The sequence below is a fragment of the Tursiops truncatus genome, chromosome 11, assembly GCF_011762595.2.
Source record: "Tursiops truncatus isolate mTurTru1 chromosome 11, mTurTru1.mat.Y, whole genome shotgun sequence".
In the NCBI taxonomy this organism is placed as follows: Eukaryota; Metazoa; Chordata; class Mammalia; order Artiodactyla; family Delphinidae; genus Tursiops; species Tursiops truncatus.
The window spans coordinates 6005878-6023845 of record NC_047044.1 but is presented as its reverse complement, the minus strand read 5'-3'; the positions used below and the strand labels follow the sequence as shown (position 1 = coordinate 6023845).

The following is a 17968-nucleotide window of genomic DNA, read 5'->3' as shown; positions in this document are numbered from 1 at the left end:
CCCACGCCTGTCCGCTGACGAGCTGGCAGAAGGGCAGGTAGGGGAGGGGCACTTGGCATCTTGCAGGGCTGTGCGCCGGCCTCGGCTCAAGGCACCCAGAGCCCCCCAGGGTGAGCGCCGAGCCATGGCCCGGCGTACCGGGCAGGCTCAGTTTGAACGGAAGTGACCTGTCCACCCGGGGAGAAGGCAGAAGGCCGTCTCTCTCTAAATGAGCTTTTAGCGCTTGTTCCAGAGCGGGGAGGTCACTAGGTCCACACCCCCTCCTCCCTCTTGCCCTCTCCTTCATGTCCCCCCAGCCTGGGCCCTCCACTGCCAGGCTGCCCTGCTGAGTTTCCCCATCTGTAACGTTCAGTGATCAGCATTTCACAGGGGGACATTTCCTACTTTGGGATTAGACGGGCTTGGGTTTGATTCCCAATTCCATGAGTTCCTAACGATTCGCCTTGGGCCTGTCGCTGGGCCTCCCAGCCTGAAGAGCACTGAGCACGTGCACATGTTATGGGGCTGAGCCCCGGGGGGTTTGGCGGGGGGCGGGCGGGGGGGACGGAGGCGACTCTGGCCCTTCATTGCTTCCTGTTGAGACTTGGGGAACAGACAATTTCAGAGACTCCATCCAGGGGCTGGGAGGCCTCAGGGAAACAAAGGGGCCTGCTCTGGGGGGCCATCCGTGCAGGCTGCTAGGAAGGGGTGTGCGGCCACGCCCATGTCGCCTGGGCCTCTGCTGGTCTCCATGGAGCCAGGCGGGCGGGCCCTGCGGCTGGCGCATAGTGAGTGCTCAGGACTCACTGCTGCAGGTGACGTGTGGGCGCTGAGGGGCAGGGGCAGCCCTGGAGAGCAGCAGCTACGTGCTCGGTCTCCACCTGTGCGACGGGCAGTGTCCCAGACATCGAGTCCCTCTGCCTTTGGCCTGAATGACGTCGGCTCGGCGCCGTTGCCCTTGTCAGAAGGGCTGAGCTGCCACCACGTGGATCTCTGGTGAGGAAAGGGGTCCTTGGTATAAGACACAGTTTGCCAGGCTGACAACCCCCCAAGCATGCAGTAGAGGAGGCAAACAGAGCCACGGTCCCTGGGTGACGAGAAAGGAGCCCCCCTTCCGGAGCACTGACCGTACCGGGTGCTGGCAGAGGGCGAGGCGTCAGGGCGGAGACCAGCGTCCTGGGCGTGTTGGCTGGGCTCCGGGGTCCGCAGTCCTGGCTTGTGCGCTTCTCTCTCCGCCCGGCTGGCTGCAGCTTCTCCTACGAGGTGTCTTTCTTGAAGTGTAGCTTGGTGACCAGGCTCTGCTCTGCCCCTCCTGCAGGTGCCCTGCACCCCACCCGGGGTCCTGGGAGGCGCGGGAGGGAGGGATGGCCTTCTCCTGACGGGAGCGCTGGGCTCTGCCACCTAGGCCTCCATCACCTTTATCTCTGTGACCAGAGGGCTTTTCAGGGCATCCTGTCAGCCCCTGGGCTATGGTCTCTCTGCCTTTCTAGGAGCCTAGCACACAGTAGGTGCTCAGCAAACTTTTGCTAAGTGACCCAACTTAGTTCAGTCTCTTAGTTTTCAGCTGGGGCGGCGGAGGTGCTGGAAGTCTTATTCGGCCCCTGAAATGTCACTTAGGCCCCTGCTCCAGCTCCAGCAGGTGGGGGCGGGGGGGGGGGGCGGGCTCTTGTTGTGGAAGAGGGGTGACCTTGGCTGTTCTTCTGGGAGAACGAGGGTTCAGGTAGGAGAGGTGGGTTTGTAAGAGGTGTGGGGAAGAGGGTCTCCATGGGCCATCGCTCTCTGGAAACTTCTTGGCCTGGGGTCTCAGTTCTACTCTATCTGCGTGTCCCAAACCCATGGATGGCAGGAGGGAAAGCTGCCCGAGGCCACCACCTCGGGCCCCACGGCCTCCTCCAGCCTGTCACCACAGAGGCGAAGAGCTGGGCGGGACTGAGGAAAGAGGCCACCAGCCCCGGCAGGTGCGACCTGCTGTCTGACCCTAAACGGAGAGCCCCGGGGGGAGGAGGGGGGCCAGCCCCGCGCAGCAGCTGCAAGGCACAATCGGGGAAAAGGAGCCTAGTTCGGGGAAGCAGATGAGGCGACTTCAACACTCCCTCGCTGAGGGCTTGGCCACTAGACCTGAGCAGATGCCTTCCCTTTCCTGGGCGCATTTCCATGGAAGCAGAGTGTGCCAGGAAGTGCCCAGCCCATGGGGCAGAGGTCCCTCAGTCTCCACTGCCATCCCTGCAGAGCTGCTCCGGTCGCCCCAGCCTGATGCTCTGCTGGGCCAGAACCAAGCTCATCAGAATCGCCAGGCCTTGGCCCCTGCTTTCAGTCCTGGCCAGCGGGCAGGCTTTTGCTTCCAGCAATGTGTTGCTTAGCTCCTTTCCTTGGCGTTTATCAACTGGCTAGCCCCTGAGGGTCCGTGCCAGGCAGGCCCTGGCTGGGATGGGTCTGCGGCTGCTCAAGGCCAACGTCCCATCCCGGAGTGGGATGTGCTCCTTCTGGCCCAGCCCCTGGCAGCTCAGGCCTTCTGCACTCCTGTCTCGGCTTCTGTCCTTCCTCAGGACTCACCGCATAACGGCCCTACCTGGGCCAGTCCTTGTCCGCCTTCCCTTTTCTCTCCACCTCCACCTGGAGCCAGGTGGAATAGCCACCTTGTGTCAGGCAATCTACCATCTGCGTCCACGACACAGAAACACGAAGAAACAAGCTTTGTTGCCCGGGTAGATCTCCTGGGACCACCAGGCCCCAAAGTGTGGCGACAGCTCTGCGTTTAATAAGTGGGACCCCCAGGGTTCCCAGCGTGGGGCTGAGGGCTGACGAGGTTCAGGAAAGACCCCACCCCTGGACTCTGAGTCCCCTGATGGCGCGGCAGGTGGCTTTACTGGGGAGGGAGGGCTGGATGGTGACAGCAGGCGGCTGGCGAATTTGGATTGCGGGCTCCCTGGCACCGAGACGGTGCGGGGGCCACGTCTGCACTGCCCCGTCCTGCTCTGCCCGGGAGACACGGGGCACGGTCTGACCACAGTGGTGGCGAGAGCCGTGGATCGGGGTGGAGCCACCGAAAGGGTGGGTAGGTTAGTGGGTATGTGGGTGGCAACTGCCGGAAACCACCCAAAGGAGCAGCAGGAAGTGTTCAAGAGAGATGAGAGCTCTTTCTGGTCCCCTCTGGATCAAAAAAATCCTTTTTGAGAGCATTAAAAACCACCCCCAAAACCAAAAACCCTTCCCAGTGCCCTCCCCTGGGTAGCTATTGCTGGGGGCCGATTCCGGAGGACACACCTAATTTCTGGGGAGGACCAGGGGCTTGACGCGGAGGACAGGCCTCTTTCTGGAAACTGTGACTGGCCTTCAAGGACTGTGACCAGGGGAGGGGCAGTGTGGCCTGGACGGGGCTCCCCAGCTGACACTGCGCTACCGACCAAGTGCAGCGCCCTCCCCACTTGAGTTGGATTTTGGAAGAGAAGGTGCTGACAGCAGCATTAGTCAAGCTGGGGACCCGCCGCTGAGGACGCAGGTAACGGTGGTGAGGAACTCCCGAGCGCCGAGCCCCGCTGTGGACTGTAAAATCCGCCCTGACCTGTTCACCACCCAGCCCGGGACCTCCAGGCCTCACGCCCTCAGCGCCACAGCCATTCTCAAGGGCGTGCTCATCCCTAGCGGCACGCGTGGGTCTGGGGCGAGGAGGAAACCACCTAGAGGCGACCAGGATGGGTGACGGGAGTTCGTGTGAGGATTCGCCCGTGTTCTTGGGATTCTAAATGTCTGTTAACCCCAAAGCCACAGAGCACCTGCGTGTCCCGCGGCTGGTGGCAGCAGCAGCGTGGCAGTGGGCGAGGCCGCGGCCTGTCGGAGGTCCTCGCTAGCTCCACCCCAGGCCCTGGCTCCTGGCTGAGTGGGACACGGCGCAGCCCGGTCACACTCCAGACTTTGCTTCTTTACAGAGAGACTCTGTGAGGGAGGCCACAGGGTGCAGCAGAAAGAAGACGGCACCGGAAGCCGGGCCTCCGACAGCCGGCCTGCCTCTGCCGGGGGCGGCCCCCGTCCCGGGGCCCGTTTTCCTCCCTGGGCCCCGGTGCTCAGCACGGCCTGTGCTCAGGGGCAAAGCCTTGCCTTCCGGTGGCAAGGGTCCTCAGCTCGAACTCCACGGTCACGGCCTCGGGTCAGACACAGGCCCCTTCTAAAGTTTACCACTGGGCCCCGTGACCCCAGGAAGGGGTCCCAAGGGACACCGCTTTCCACTGCATTCCACTGGAGGGCAACGTGCTGGCAGAGCGTGGAGCCCAGTCCCCCAAGCGTTTGTACTCCACCGCGTGTCCAGGGCCGACCTGCCTCACCCCCGGTCTTGCAGGCTCCTGGCCTTTGTAAACAGACGTGGCAAGTGCTTGGAGGAGCAGTTTAATCGGTCAGGGAAGCCAGCGACAGCTGGGAGAAGACGGGGCGATTAATATTTACAGTTGCTAAAGAGAGTTCTCCTAAAGTACCCACAAATAGAAGTATATATATCTTTATCTTTAGATTCATATACACATAGTACTTAATTAGATGCTCTATCACGGGAAAGCAGAAATCTACAGTTTCCTCTCCCAGCACCTCTTTTCTGTCCCATCACAGAATCCTGAGAGCCCAACCGCACTCGCCCGTGTCCTGGGCCCACGGCCAGAGGAGCTGGCGGGTGTGGACGCCCTGCCAGCATCGACACTGGCTTATCACAGCCCCCAGACGAGCCTTCACCACCCCTGCTTCCACGGCCTGGCCTCCTGTCTTGGATTCTGCCTCTGAGAGCCCCCCTGAGACATGGCAGCCATGCCCCTCTCTCCCCTGAAGCACCAGGCAAAGGGCACGTGCAACCTCCAAAGGTCAGCTCTGCCCGGGACCCGCCTGGGTGGTGGCCGAGCGTCCTGGGTCCGGGTGGCGCCCGCTGGTGCCAGCTCAGGAGAGGGCGCTATTGGTGTCCTGGAAGGAGCAAGAAAGGCTGCCTTAAGCAACGTTTTCCCACGGGGGCGACATCAGAGGAGTGCAGCCGGGCTGGGGTCTCTGCCTGCATATGTGGTCTCGCCCGCCACGGGCTGGCCAGCGATTCCTGAAGGGCAGACGCCACGGCGATTCCCAAGGCAGCGTGGAGGCCCACGGAGCCGCCTTTAGCTTCGACTGTGGAGGGGAGGAGCTCTCTCCTCCCCGGGTAGCCGGCACCCCAAGCAGGGCAGCTGCACCAGTGTTATTTGTAGGGTCGCAGGAACCGGGACACCTTGGAGCGCAGCAGTTTGATGAAGGACCGTGGGAACATCTCCTTGGACTCCTGGGCTGTGTACTTGAAGTAGTTCTGGGGATGCGCCAACACGTCGAAGAGGGCCTTGATCAGCTTCTTGTCCTGCAAGACACGTGAGGCCAGGGTGAGGAGCCTGGGGCCAGGCTGGAGGGCCCTGGCCGCTCGCCTCTGCGATGCCCGGCGCCCTGGAGGGGCCTGAGGGTGTCTGCAGGGATGGCGGAAGGGGGAAGAGGCTGGGCTGGCTGGTGTGTTTCAGGACCCTACAGACTCTTTGCCACGAATAGCTTTTCGGTTTTAATAGCCTAATTGGTTTTTTAATAGTCTATTCGTTTTAACTCTTGGAGTTCCAGTCACATTTTATCTTAAAAGGGTGCGCTGCAAAAACACAACAGCCAAACCCCCCAGGTTGAAAACCAGAGCACACGGAGTAGACAGCAAGGCTTTGGAGGCCGATAGGCCGGACTGGAAACCGCAGCTGCACCATCTCCTCCCTAGTGCCTTAGCCCTGGGAAAATGGCCCTGCTGCTCTGACCTTGAATTATTCATCTGAATGACGGGGTGATGATCCCTCCTCTTAGGGCTGGGCGGAAAAGGAAATGGAGTCTTGAGAGCCAAGAGCCTGGCCCAGGGGTGCTCGGCACAGGTGTGCCGCGAGGGTCCAGGCGGCCCACGCTCAGGCGCAGTCACTCACCAGCTGGGCACCCTCTCAGAGCCCAGCGTCATCTGTAAAGTGGGGCGATGCCACCCTGGAGGAGACCCTCCAGTGACCGGCAGCCACCGCACCGCGTGCTTCCTGCCCCACGAGCTCATCGTCTCAAGCGGCCGTCTTGGGGTGTGACTCGTCCCGGCGTGTGTGAGCGGGCACACACACACACATGTGCACGCGCACACACACACACACACACACACACACACACACTCCCTCTCCCCTGTGTACACATGCACCCACGCCCTTGGAGACACTGGTGGAGCTCCTCCCATGTGCTGGGTGCAGTGCCAGGTGCCGGGGAGAGTGCTGAGGGGGCAGCCCTGTGGTTCCTTCCCCATGCGGGGGGGACGGGGCCCAAATAATCACAGGACAGACCTAAACTGGCAGGCCTGACGGCCAAGAAGGGGGCCACCTGGGGCCCTCAGAGCGCAACCTGGCTCGGGAGGCCCAGAGGATAGGACGCAGCAGGGACGGGAGGACGTCCACTGAGGAGAGGATGGGGCGAGCGTTCCTGGGAGGCCGTGGCCAGTGAGGTGGGGAGCGGAGGCCTGAGAGCCGCCGTGGAGGCAGGTGGTAGCCGTGCCAGGCTGGGCCTCGCTGGCCAAGGCTTGGTCCTAAGAGGTGGGAACACTTCTAGCTCTGAAAAGATGCTCCCAGCTGCAGGGTGGAGCTGAGGACAGAGGGCCGGGGCGAGGACGAGAGAGTCAGGCACTGTCAACAGGACAGAGTCGGAGAGGCCAGGACGACCCTCTGGTTCCCACTAAACAGACAGGTGCCTGAGGAGGGCGACGAGGGGCTTCGTGCCCCGAGACCCCCAGGTCTCATCCGGGTAGGGCAGCAGGGGGCAAACCTCTTGGCTTACAAACTGCCTACTGTGTGCAGGAGTGCTCCAGGCCTGGGCTCGGAGACTCTGTGAGCCATCCCAGTTTCTCAGACGCGAGGCGGGGCTCAGACAGCTTGCCTCAGACACCCAGCTGGGAGGTGGCAGCTGGAGCAGAAGTTAGCGAGGGACTGGCCGGCCCCGCTCTTACCCTCCACGCCACCCTCGGCTCCCAGGCTGGGGGTGCTGTCTGCCCAGGGCTGGGCCGGGGCCAGAGCCCAAGCCAATCCCTGAGTCTGGCTCCTCACGGTGACAACCTGGGCCCTGACCCGGCCTGTGCCCGCCGTGTGACGGCCACAGCCCCCAGATGACTAGGTGGCTCTGCTTCTCAGGACGTGGGCGGGATGAGGAGGGAGTGAGTCCCAGAGGCAGCGGAGGATTCTCCTGATTTTAAGAGACCACGCTGTCGGGCTCTCCCCATTTCACAGATGAGGAAAGTGAGGCTAAGAGCTCACAAGGAACCTGCCCACGGGCATGTCAGCAGGTCCTGGGCTAGAAGGACACATGCACTGGACCAGCCCTGCCCCTGGCCGCCTGCTCCCATCACCTTCTCTTCTCCTGTTATCACTCTCCTCTCCTCACTTCTGTGCAGGGCTGGGGTTGGGGCTGGGGGCAGGGATGGCCCTGGATCATCACAGGCCACCATCGCAGGATTATATGATCCCTTCCCACAGGGACGCTCACTCACTTTCAAAATTTCCTGGTGATTCTCCGAGGCGTAGAGCCGTCCATCGCGGACGATATCTTCTATTAACTTCTGGTAGTCCTCTGCGAAGGCGCCGGTGAGGAAGGGAGGAAGGTGAGGGTAGAGGCTGAAGGCGAAAGTCCCTCCTGCCTCCTGATCCCGTTAGCCTCGGCCCTCCCCCAGGGCTTCAGACTGCGTGCCTTTGTCTCCTCCACCCACACTGGTCTCCTCCAGGTTTGATTAGCTAGAAAACCCCTATACAACCCTCAAAACCCTGCTTGGGTAGCACCTCCCTCTGAGGCCCACAGACACCACTAATAGCTCCCTCATCTGCACCACCCTGTCCCCGTTATGGGCCTGTCTGGACCCCACAGTCCCCCAAGGCTGGAGCTCCCTGAGGCCGGGGAGGTGTGATTTGTTTCGTGTCCCCAGGGCCAGCCTGGGTGCGCAGTGGGGCCACACTCACCGTCGTAGGTGACATAAGGTACTTGGAACCCTTTGCCGCTGTTGCCTTCATTGGATTTGAATTGGATCCAGAGCTTCCTGGAGCGGGAGGTGAAGGCGATGGGCCTCTCGTAGGTCTGGCAGGTCTCATAGGTGGTGATAGAGGTGGGTGAGGCTGGGGGCGGGGCAGGGGGTGGAGGCACGTCATGGTTGAGCTGCCCCAGATCCACAGCTCCTTACCCGGTCCCTGACCTCCTGCCACAGGCCTCTGGCCTCCCCACTCAGTCAGCCTTCCAGCACCCACAGCACCCAGTCCCCCAAACACTCCAGCTCTCCAGTCCCCGCACTTGTTCCCTCGGTCCCAAACGCCCTTCCCGACCCTCAGCCCCAGTTCCTACTTGTCCCTCTGAGACAAGTTTCTGTGCCTCCTCCTCCAGGAAGCCTCCCTGACTGCTCCACCCCCACCCTACTCTGTCTCCTCTCTGCTCTGTGAACACTGTACTACAGCCCTCCTCTATAGGGTTGTCACTGTCTCCCTGCCAACTGCTCCTCAAGGACAGGGCTCACACCTGCACCCAGCACAGAGCCGGGGCTTGGGTGGAGGGTCAGTCTCCTCTCCCGGTGAGCAGATGAACAAGGGTGAGCCTGCTGACCCCTGGGGTGCCTGGGGCTGTCCAAAGGGTGCCCCACTTCCTCACTGCTCCCTGGGGGAGCTTTCCTGAGGTGTCCTCGAGGTGGGAGAGGCTGGCCTCCCTAGAGCTCAGCTCTGTGGACAGACAGTGGAGGGGAAGATGTGGACTAGGGAGGCTGGTGATGGGAATGGGTGGGGGAGGTCCTGGGCTGGGCTCTGACTGGCTGTAGGACCCTGGCCGGGTACCTTGCCCTTCTTGGCCTCCCAGGCCGCCCATTCACACACTGGGGGCCATTTCCTGCTCATCAGCTGCACTGAGTGGGCGGTGCAGGCACCTGGTAACAATGCAGCACACAGTGGACAAGGCCCTACCCCCTCCCCCGTCCCCCCCACGCTCCTGCTCCTCTGGCTGGTCTCTGTGTATCAGACACATCCCAGGCCCCGGTGGGCGGACACATTTTTGTGTCTGTCTCATTCCCCTCCTTCTTCCCTAACATTCTGACCTGGGGCTTGCTCCCTGGGGGCACTGTGGCCTTACCACAGCAGCAGCGAGGTCCCCAGCCGAGGCACAGGCCATAAGGGGTTCTACCCAGTCCCTGGGGGCGTCTCAGGGCTCCCCACCTTTCTCGCTGCCGTGGCCATTTGGGCATGTGCTCGTGCCCACCCACTGCTGAGGGGCTGGCCCGTCACCCAAAGTCTCACCCGGAGCCCCCATGGGGGTGGGGAGCTGGGACGCTGCAGCTCACAGAGCGGGGGAGCGGCGCCCTGTGTGAGTGCACAGGCTGGCCCTTCACCACCCCTCCAAGCACAGAGGGGGAAGAGGCCCTGTGGGGCAGGGGGTGCTCCTGGGGGCTCACCCTGGGCGGTGTGGCGGGATGCGGGAGAAATGGGATGAGAGACAGACTTGTGGTCAGCATCGAGACCACACCTGACCAGGTCCTGATTCCCACACTTAGGACACACCCTAAGCTCTCCGGACCTTTCCACACAGCTCTGGAAAGCCCAGCCCCTGCGGTCGGAGGTGAGTGCCCCGCGGAGCTGTGCCGCGGGGGAGGGGTGGGCGTGTGGTTGAGGCCTCCCCCCTGGACGGCACGTACCGCTCTTCCTCATGACCAGGACGTCGCCACACCCGTCCTCGATGGGCAGGAAGATCTCGGGGACCACGATGAGGATCCTGCGCTTGGGGGGCGGCGAGATGTGCCACACGCACTCGGCGTTGGCCGGGTAGTCGCCAGGGTAGTTGGGGGACTCGATGTAGCCCGTGTAGTCGCCAAGCTCGCCGCCGCAGTGCTGGTCTGTGGGCACCACGGCCCGTGCCCTGGTCAGGCCCGGCTGGCCCTCAGGGCAGGGCTGGTAGGTGCTCCGCCCCCTCTTTGGCCCCCCTCTACCCGGTCCTCCCCGCCAGCAGGCCAGGCTCCAGGCCGGTCTTCCCTCGGGGACCCCTCAGCGGGGAGCGGGTCCCCGTTCCGTGTTGGTTCTCGGAGGCCCAGCCCCGGGTGCCTCCTTCCTGGGCTGCCTCACCTGGACCTCCGCGGCCGGGCCTCGTCCTGGCCTCCTGCCTGGAGCTGCTCGCCCCCCCGGCAGGCGCGTCCATGCCCCCGCCGCTGCCAGCTCCCCGCCAGCCCGCGCTCTCCTCCGTGTCTCAGCCGAGGCCAAGTGCGCCCCAACGCCCCCTTTCTCTCCACTCACTCGTCTGTGCAACCCTTTGTTCCACATCCCCTGCGTGCCCCCCAGGTGCCAGGTGTGGCCCTCCCCAGGGAGCAGCAGGCTCAGGGACCAGCAAGAGACACGCTTCCCCACCTTTGCAAGTCTAGCTAAGCCGTGCATCCTCAAAGAGGCCAAACGTGACTTTTTTATGAGCTAAACGGTTCCTAGCTTAACTGCATAAAGGAAGTTATGCAAAGAAAACTGAGTGTAAATACTAAATACACGTCATCTTCCCACACATTTACCGAGTGTAGATACTAAATACACGTCATTTTCTCACACATTTTCATTTAAAGATTTCCTCGCATCAAAATTTCTGGGAAACGTTTCATTTTCACCTTATCATTCCAGAAGCTTCCCTCCCACTTTTCCCCCACTTTTCCTCATTAGGACGTTTAAACACTTAAAACCCTGCTATGCTGAGCTGTGGCAGGAGGCCGCGAGCCCAGCGGGGGCAGCCCGGGCAGAGGGGACGGCGTCCACGTCGAGGATTAACTCTCCTTGACGGGCCATTAGGCTGTTCCAAACGTGACCAGCAGCCCAGGAAAGGAGTCACTGGCTGGAAAGTGATTAGGGAAAGGGTAAAATACCAGAGCGTAGGCCCTAAAGGGCTCTGAAAGGTGAATGAGAAATCCCTAAAGACAGCACCCTCTGGGTTAGGCCCAGACGACTTGCTGGCGAGGGGCTCGGAGATCTATTTCCCAGATTGTCTTACGCTGCCACGTTTCTTTTGGCTAAAACGGGGCTTCCTACAGACACAGGGCGGCCGTCTGGTCTCCCTCTTCCTCCTGCACCCTTGGTACACCCTGACCATCCTGCGCCTTCAGAGCTGCAGGGTCTGGCGTGGGCAGCTGCCCCACAAGCCTCCTTGGCAGGGGCCCTGACTCTTCCCTCCACAGACCCAGAGCCTGGAGTGGGGCCTGGCCCGGCACTGAGGCGCAGGTGAGCCACGGGAACCGATGAACGACGGCGCGATCAGGTTGCCCCGTGGAGCGCAGGGGGCTGGCCAAGCCGGCCGCACCTTCCACACCACAGGGTGTCCCACCGAGTGCATGTGCGGATGTGACGGGCCAGGCAGGAGTCACCGGCCTCCCGGTCTGTGTCACCGCGGACACGACCTGAGGTCAGGACTCCCCCTGCCCTCACAGCCTGCCCCCCGTACCCTCCCGGCACCCGCAGCTCCTCGGCCGTGGGAAAAGCAGCACCTACTTTTGCAGTGTGTGACGTTGGTGGAGCCGTCGAAGTCTGTGCTGGTGTTGCCAGGACAGGTGATGCAGTGGTTCTGGCCAAACTCGGGCTGGTAGGTGCCGACAGGGCAGCGGATGCACCGGTGGGTGGTGGTATTGTAGTGGTGGCCGGGGGAGCAGTGCACTGTGGTGGGGGGGGACCGGTGGGAAAGGGCAGGCGGCATTCTCCCCGGGACTCCCTGCCCTTGAGGGCTGACTCAGCACAGAGTTCAAGGCCCCTCCCCATTGCCCGGTAACCTTCCACCACCCGCGCCCAGTCCCTGAGTGGCCGACCCATCTGCTCCCTGCCCCTGCCCGCAACAGTGCAGGGTGTGCCGTGGACCACGGGTTCTGAGCAGTGAGCCAGGCAGACAGAGCCCTGCCCTGGGGCCAACATCGTACTCCGGCTGCGTGGGATGCCCGTCTGTCCCTCCACTGGGGATAATAAACGGAAAGTGAGATGCCGTAGGGCCGGCTGTGGAGGGAGGCGAGGGAAGGCGGCATCGAGGGGACCGACGTGGAGACCCGAAGAGTGTGGAGCTGGCCCGGAGGTGGGCCGTGTCTGTGCCAGCTGTGGCCGGAGCAGAGGTCAGGGGCCACGGTGAGCGCTGGGCTTTCCTCTGAGAGAGGAAGGCCACCTGGAGCTGCCCCGTGTCCCCGGCTGCCGCACTGGGAGTGGGCTCTGGGGGAGGGGGGAGCGGAGGCCCAGGCAGGCCAAGCCAGGGCCATCGGGGAGGGGTGGCGGTGGCCTGGGTCAGGGTCACTCTGCGTCTGTTTATTATTTTATTTTATTTTTGGCTGCACTGCGTGGCATGCAGGATCTTAGTTCCCCGACCAGGGATCGAACCCATGTCCCTGGCAGTGGGAGTGCGGAGTCTTAACCACCGGACCGCCAGGGAAGGCGCAATCAGGCTGTTTAGAAGCTAGAGCTGCAGGGGCTGCGGACAGACTGGGTGTGAGGTGAGGGGGAAAGAGCACTTAGAGTGACGCCAAGGCTCCCGTGAGCACCTGGCAGGAAGAGCCGCCGTGCACCAGAGGGGAGCCTGGACCTGTGGAATCTGAGATGCTTGTTAGATACGATGTGGAGCTGTGGCCTGGCGGGAGGGCAGAGTCCAGTTCAGGGGAGAGGCTGGACGGGGAACAAGCTGGCGGCACCCGTGCAGAGATGCTACCTAAAGCGAGCAGATGAGTTTATCCAGACTCGAGAACAGCGCGTGCAAGGGGCCTGGGACGGCCCAGCACTTGGGGGCGGGGCTGCGGGAGGCCGAGTGGGGCCTGGGGCCCAGGCGGAGAAGCGGCAGGAAGAGCACCCCAAGGGGGCCACGTCCCAGTCTCAGGAGACGCGGACAGAACTGACTTGGGCTCCAGCAACTCAGGGACCCTGTGGGCCGCCTTGATGGGAGCAAACGCTGGGCGGGCGTAGTGCGGTGACAGTCGGACTGGCTGGCGGGGATTCGGAGAGAATGAGAGGAGAGGAAGTGGAGTCCAGACACTCCTTCTGCGAGGCTAACGGTAAAGGGGGGAAAACCCGGCAGGAGCCAGGGGGAGGTGGGCTGGAGAGCTGGGGAAGGTTCAGAGTCTGCATGTCGGGCCATCAGCGGGTGGGGAGGACTGTCCCTCTGTAGAGAGTCGAGCCTGGGGCGGCGGTGCAGCTTCGGTGGTGTGGAGGGGAGGAGGGGCCGCACTGCAGGGCCCCAGCAGTCCTGACGACCTCTGACCTCTGACCTCACCCCACTGCCCCTCCTCACCTTCCTCCCCTCCCAACCTTCCTCCCAGTGCAGCTCAAAGCCTCCCCAGTGTCTTGAGGAGCTGGCGGCTGGGGGCTCAGAGCTCCGGGCTGGAGCCTCAGCGCCTGCCTGGCTCTCTCATCCGAGCCCTCAGGCAGGCCTGTGCTGGACCCCCGCCGTCCCTGTCCTCGTGTGCAGCACAGAGCTCGTCACCAGCGTCCACTGCTTGAGGCTCCAGGCTCCTCCTCTGACCGTGGAGGTTTGCCAGGGCAGGAAATGAGGGGCATCCAGGGAAACTGACCCCGAGCGGAGGGGTGGGTGGGGAGTCCTCACCTTTGGCCTCACAGTCTTGGAAGGCGGCTGTGCCCTCGTGCTTGGTGAGCAGTCCCCCTCCGCAGGGGAAGCAGCCTGTGCGCCCAGGCTCAGGCTGGTACGTGCCCACGGGGCAGGCCTGGCAGGGCCGGAAGCCGTCGGTGGAGAAGAAGCCTGGAGAGCACTGGCCTGCAAGTCAGAGGTCACGGCTCAGGCTCTGGGGCGGGGCGCCTCGGTCCAGGCGCGGCGCTCAGCTCAGCCCTCGCCTGTCCTGGGAAAGGCACCAAGGCACCGGGGCGGCGGGTCGTGGGGGAGGAGTGCCCTGTGTGGTCTCGGTCAGGCCTGGCTTTTCCCCTCCCACCAGCTAGAAGGGCCGTGGGCTGAGAAGTGGCCTTGCTCCAGAGCTGAGAAGTGTGGACACCACATGTGGAGGTGGGAGGTCATGGAGGCCGTTTATTTAGGGGGCTTTGCCCAGGGGGCGGGCCACACTGTCTTCACATGAGGACCTGGGGCTCTTAAGCTCCAGGCTGATGCTGCCTTGCCTATCTGCCTGGCTGGGCCTGAGCGGAGGGAGGGGGTTCTGTGAGGTCCCTAGGGCACAGCTGGGACAAAGGGAGGAGACAACACGTTCCAGCAAGATGTCAGGATGTAGAGGGTATTCCGGCACTGAGCAAGGCATGGGTTTAGTGCCCTGGAATTCTCTGCTCCCCCAGTGGCCTCTCTGTGCTCTCTGACAGGTACTACCTCCCCTGGGGCACAGACCACACTCTCCTGGAGGGGACAGGGGCCAGCCTGCAGGGACTCAGGGCTGGGCTCTGATCTCTTGTGTCCCCCAGAGAAGGCTGGAGGTCTCCGCCACCCTAAGGGTCCCACTCCCCAGCACACCTTTCCCCATCCATTCTCTTGGGTGAGCCCCACAATGGCCCGGGAAGGGAGGCTGATGGGGGGAAGGCTATAAGCCCATTTCACAGATGAGGTTAAGTGGGGTAAGTAAATGGAAAAGCTCTTTGCAAACCAAATTGTGCTCGGTAAGTTGAAAAAGGGCTCTGCAAACCGTCCACAGGCCAACTGTAAAGGTCTCTGTGTAGAGCCCATTCTCCCCAAGTATCTGGCCGCACTCCACAAAGCTTCCGACAATGATGGGTGCCCCGTGACGTGTCACGTGTTTGGTCAACTATAAAGCACTACGTACCTCCGCTATAAGCGGACCTGTAAATGAGCAAGTGGTAAACTGTGAAGTCCTTTCCAACCTGCATGGTGCAGTTTTAAAGGGCACCAAGTGCAGCCCAGCGCCGGCTCACCGCCGTGCACTCTGACACATGACGCACTTTGTAAGTGCAGCTGCGTGGAAGTCCTGACAGGCTCTGGAAACGGCAAAGAGCTTTACAAGAGACCACAAGGCACCCGGGCCTTTGCCTTGGGAACCTAGGTGGAGACAGGAGGTGCCCTGTTCCCCCACCCCCGGCTGCTCTTTGCAGGGAGGGCCCCTACTCGCCTCCACACTCGGATACGTTGCGGGCACCGGCCAGGCCGAGCCCGTCGCTGCTGGGGCAGGGCGTGCAGCTGAGCTGGCCGTTCCCGTCCTGGTAGGTCCCCGGCGTGCACGGCACACACTGGCCTGGCTCTCCGCTGAAGTAGGTGCCAGGCCCGCAGGTCACTGCGGAGGCAACGTGGAGAGACTGCTGGGGGCAGAGGTGGGGAGATGCAGCCAGGCGGTCTGGCCGTCTGTCTGCTGGTGCCTCAAGCCCAGGCTCTGCCCTTCCACATAGGGCCCAGCTCTCGCCCTTGTGGCTCCAGGGGCACAGAGGGGCCCAGACCCATCCCAGAGGAGCCAGGCGGTGGTCATCTGTGAGGACCCTGTCCTGGTCTCATGCGCCCTCCTGCCTGCTGCCACTCAGGGTCCCCTGCAGATCCCTCGCCTCAGCCCTCTCGTAAGTGTCTCTGCAGGGACTTTCGTCCCCTCTCTGCTCCACATGCTGCCCTCCAGCCCTGGGCCCTCGGCCTGTGTACCAACGGCCTCCTAGATGCCCCACAGTCAACTTCATCCAAACCACGCTCCCCTGCCGGCTCCCCCTTCCTTCCCCGTGAGGCGGAGTTGGCACCTGAGGACGTGGGGCTCAGGTGCAGAGGGGCTGGGGGAGCGACAGGGGCCTGGGGGCTGAGGATACAGAGATGCTGGGCTGAGGAGAGCCAGTGTGGTTGGCTGCATTGGCCACGTAAGCAAAACTGATGAGTAAGTAAGGGAACTGACGGAGAAAATAAGTTAAGGAGAAAGGGAGCTGAATGCCTCATGGGACAAGATATTTAGAAACATGGAAAAATAACATGAAAAACAAGTTAGAACGAATACTGAGGTACTGAATTGGAGGTACTGGTATGAACTCATGGTTTTATAAAACACACACACACACACACACACACACACACACACACACACACACACAGAGCTACAGGAATAGCATAGGTACATAGGTCTCCAGGTAACATATGCATACCTATACTTTCTAGTTCTGTCCAATGAGAGGGCAGTGACACTCCAGTAGCAATGAGTACCTCTGCTCTCGCTTTCTACACACTCTCCTCCTCTAAAAGGAACAGGGGTCCTTGGAGTTTTGGCTGATTCCAAGGCAGGGGAAGCACAAGCTGAGTCTGAAACGTCTTTAGTGCTGGACACTCAGTGAGTGACGGAGCTGCGTCAAAGGACACAGGGGCCGAGCTGATGGGGCGCCCACTGGCTGAAGCGGGGGCGATCTGAGCACCGAACTAAGCCACGTTAGGAGTGGATTACAAGCCAGTGAGGAATCTGTGAGTCCACACTGACATAAATGCATAGGTATATAGATACATGCCAACATGTGGGAGAAGGGAAAGCTCTCTCTTGCACTAGAATGCTAATAAATGTAGGAGGGATGATAGAAGTAGAGAACACGGCTTGGCAGCAAGTGTAGAGGTGGCTAATTTGGCGGCTGTCAGCGAGTGGATGGTAGTTTGATGGGGAGCGGGGTGTCGTGCACACTCCAGTACATCCCCACGAAATCCTAATCGATTGCAGAGGGAAAATGGTGAATTAAGGTGGAGGAACCAGAGGTGGACCAGGGCAATACCCTGTGCCTCCTGACGGGGGCGCCGAAGAGCAGACGTGGAGCGTGGTTTTCCCGCCAAGAACGCAGGCCCTGAGTCTGGTCACCAGGAAACACCGGACGCAGCTGAGGGTCACCTTACAGAACTTAGGGCCAGCCGGGGGCAGGACAGGAGAGGCAGGGGAAGAGCCAGGAACTGCTCCAGATGAAGGATTCTGGAGACATGACCACTAAACACAACACGGAGAGGAAAGGGATGCTGTCGGAAGAGTTGGAATTTAGCAGGTGACGTAAAGGGACACAAGCGCGCCACACGCACGGGAAAGCATGACGGCGCGAATGCTGTCAGACATCGCAGTGGGGGGATCTGTGTGAAGAAAATACGCAAGTTCTTTGTTCTGTCTGGCAGTGTTTCTGAAAGTTTGAAACGTTTCAAAATAAGTGATTAAAAATAAAAGAATGACATCCCCGAGTCCCTCCCCCTCCCCCCTTGCGGGGAAACGGCGCTGTGCCCACTCCACTGCCCCTCCCCCCACTCCTAAATCCCACCTCCTCTCCAGCGGCTCCCAGCTTGTGTCTCCGGCCCAGGCTACACTCTGTGCTCCAGATCTGTGGCTCCAACCTAGTCAGCGCCTTCACCAGGACGACTCAACGAGCGTCTCAGACTAACAAGGACAGCTGGGACCCCCGCCTCCGCCAGCCCCCTCCCCCAAGTTTCTCCCAGATCTGAAAACAATGCCATCTCTGCCCAAGTGGCCGGAACCCTTGGAGTTGTCCTTGAAGCCTCCTCCCTCACCTCCCTCTCCAAAGCGTGCTCTCAATTTCTCTCTTCCTTGTCCGCCTCTCCTGCTGCCCCTGGTTCCAGGCTCTACCATCTCTGGCTAGGTCTCCGCTCTGCTGCCGCCCCCCACTTGGCCTTCCCACGGCAGAGGGCGAATGAGGCTGCTGCCAGCTCAGCGCGGGCCAGTACTTCCCAGCGCGCCCAGGGCAGCACTGGGGCCAGCAAGCCCTCATCTGGCCTGTGGATACGCTCACCTGGTGGCTGCCTGCCTTCTCTCCCATGTAACCATCAACCCCACTAGAACCAGGACTCTGTCAAGTTCACCTCTGAGCCACCGGGGGCTGTCTCTAAACCCATCGCCTCTGGATGGGGGCCGGTCAGGTCCCCAGCCTCGTTCACTGGACCTGGCCGCCCTGCCCACGGCCCCTGCGGTGGCCTGGCCTTCCCTGCGCCAGGCAGCACCACCCCCGCCCCGCCAGGGGGCCCTCAGCCTCCCGGGCATCTTCACTCTGCTCCCCCTCTGCCCTCAGCTCCCACACGCCTCCGCTGGGAAGGC

General features: G+C 61.9%; 1 protein-coding gene across 1 annotated transcript in view; it reads right to left on the bottom strand.

Moving 5' to 3' along the window:
• Positions 1-4354: 4354 nt before the first annotated feature.
• Positions 4355-17968, bottom strand: part of SCUBE1 (signal peptide, CUB domain and EGF like domain containing 1) — a 127016-nt gene continuing 113402 nt past the window's right edge. Inside the window, exons 16-22 of the mRNA XM_073788106.1 lie at positions 15047-15208; positions 13573-13740; positions 11496-11657; positions 9677-9874; positions 7971-8123; positions 7508-7587; positions 4355-5332 (exon numbers count right to left, since the gene is read on the bottom strand). Coding sequence (XP_073644207.1) covers positions 5180-5332; positions 7508-7587; positions 7971-8123; positions 9677-9874; positions 11496-11657; positions 13573-13740; positions 15047-15208 — 1076 coding nt within the window. The 3' untranslated portion in view covers positions 4355-5179. The remainder of the gene's footprint in view (positions 5333-7507; positions 7588-7970; positions 8124-9676; positions 9875-11495; positions 11658-13572; positions 13741-15046; positions 15209-17968) is intronic.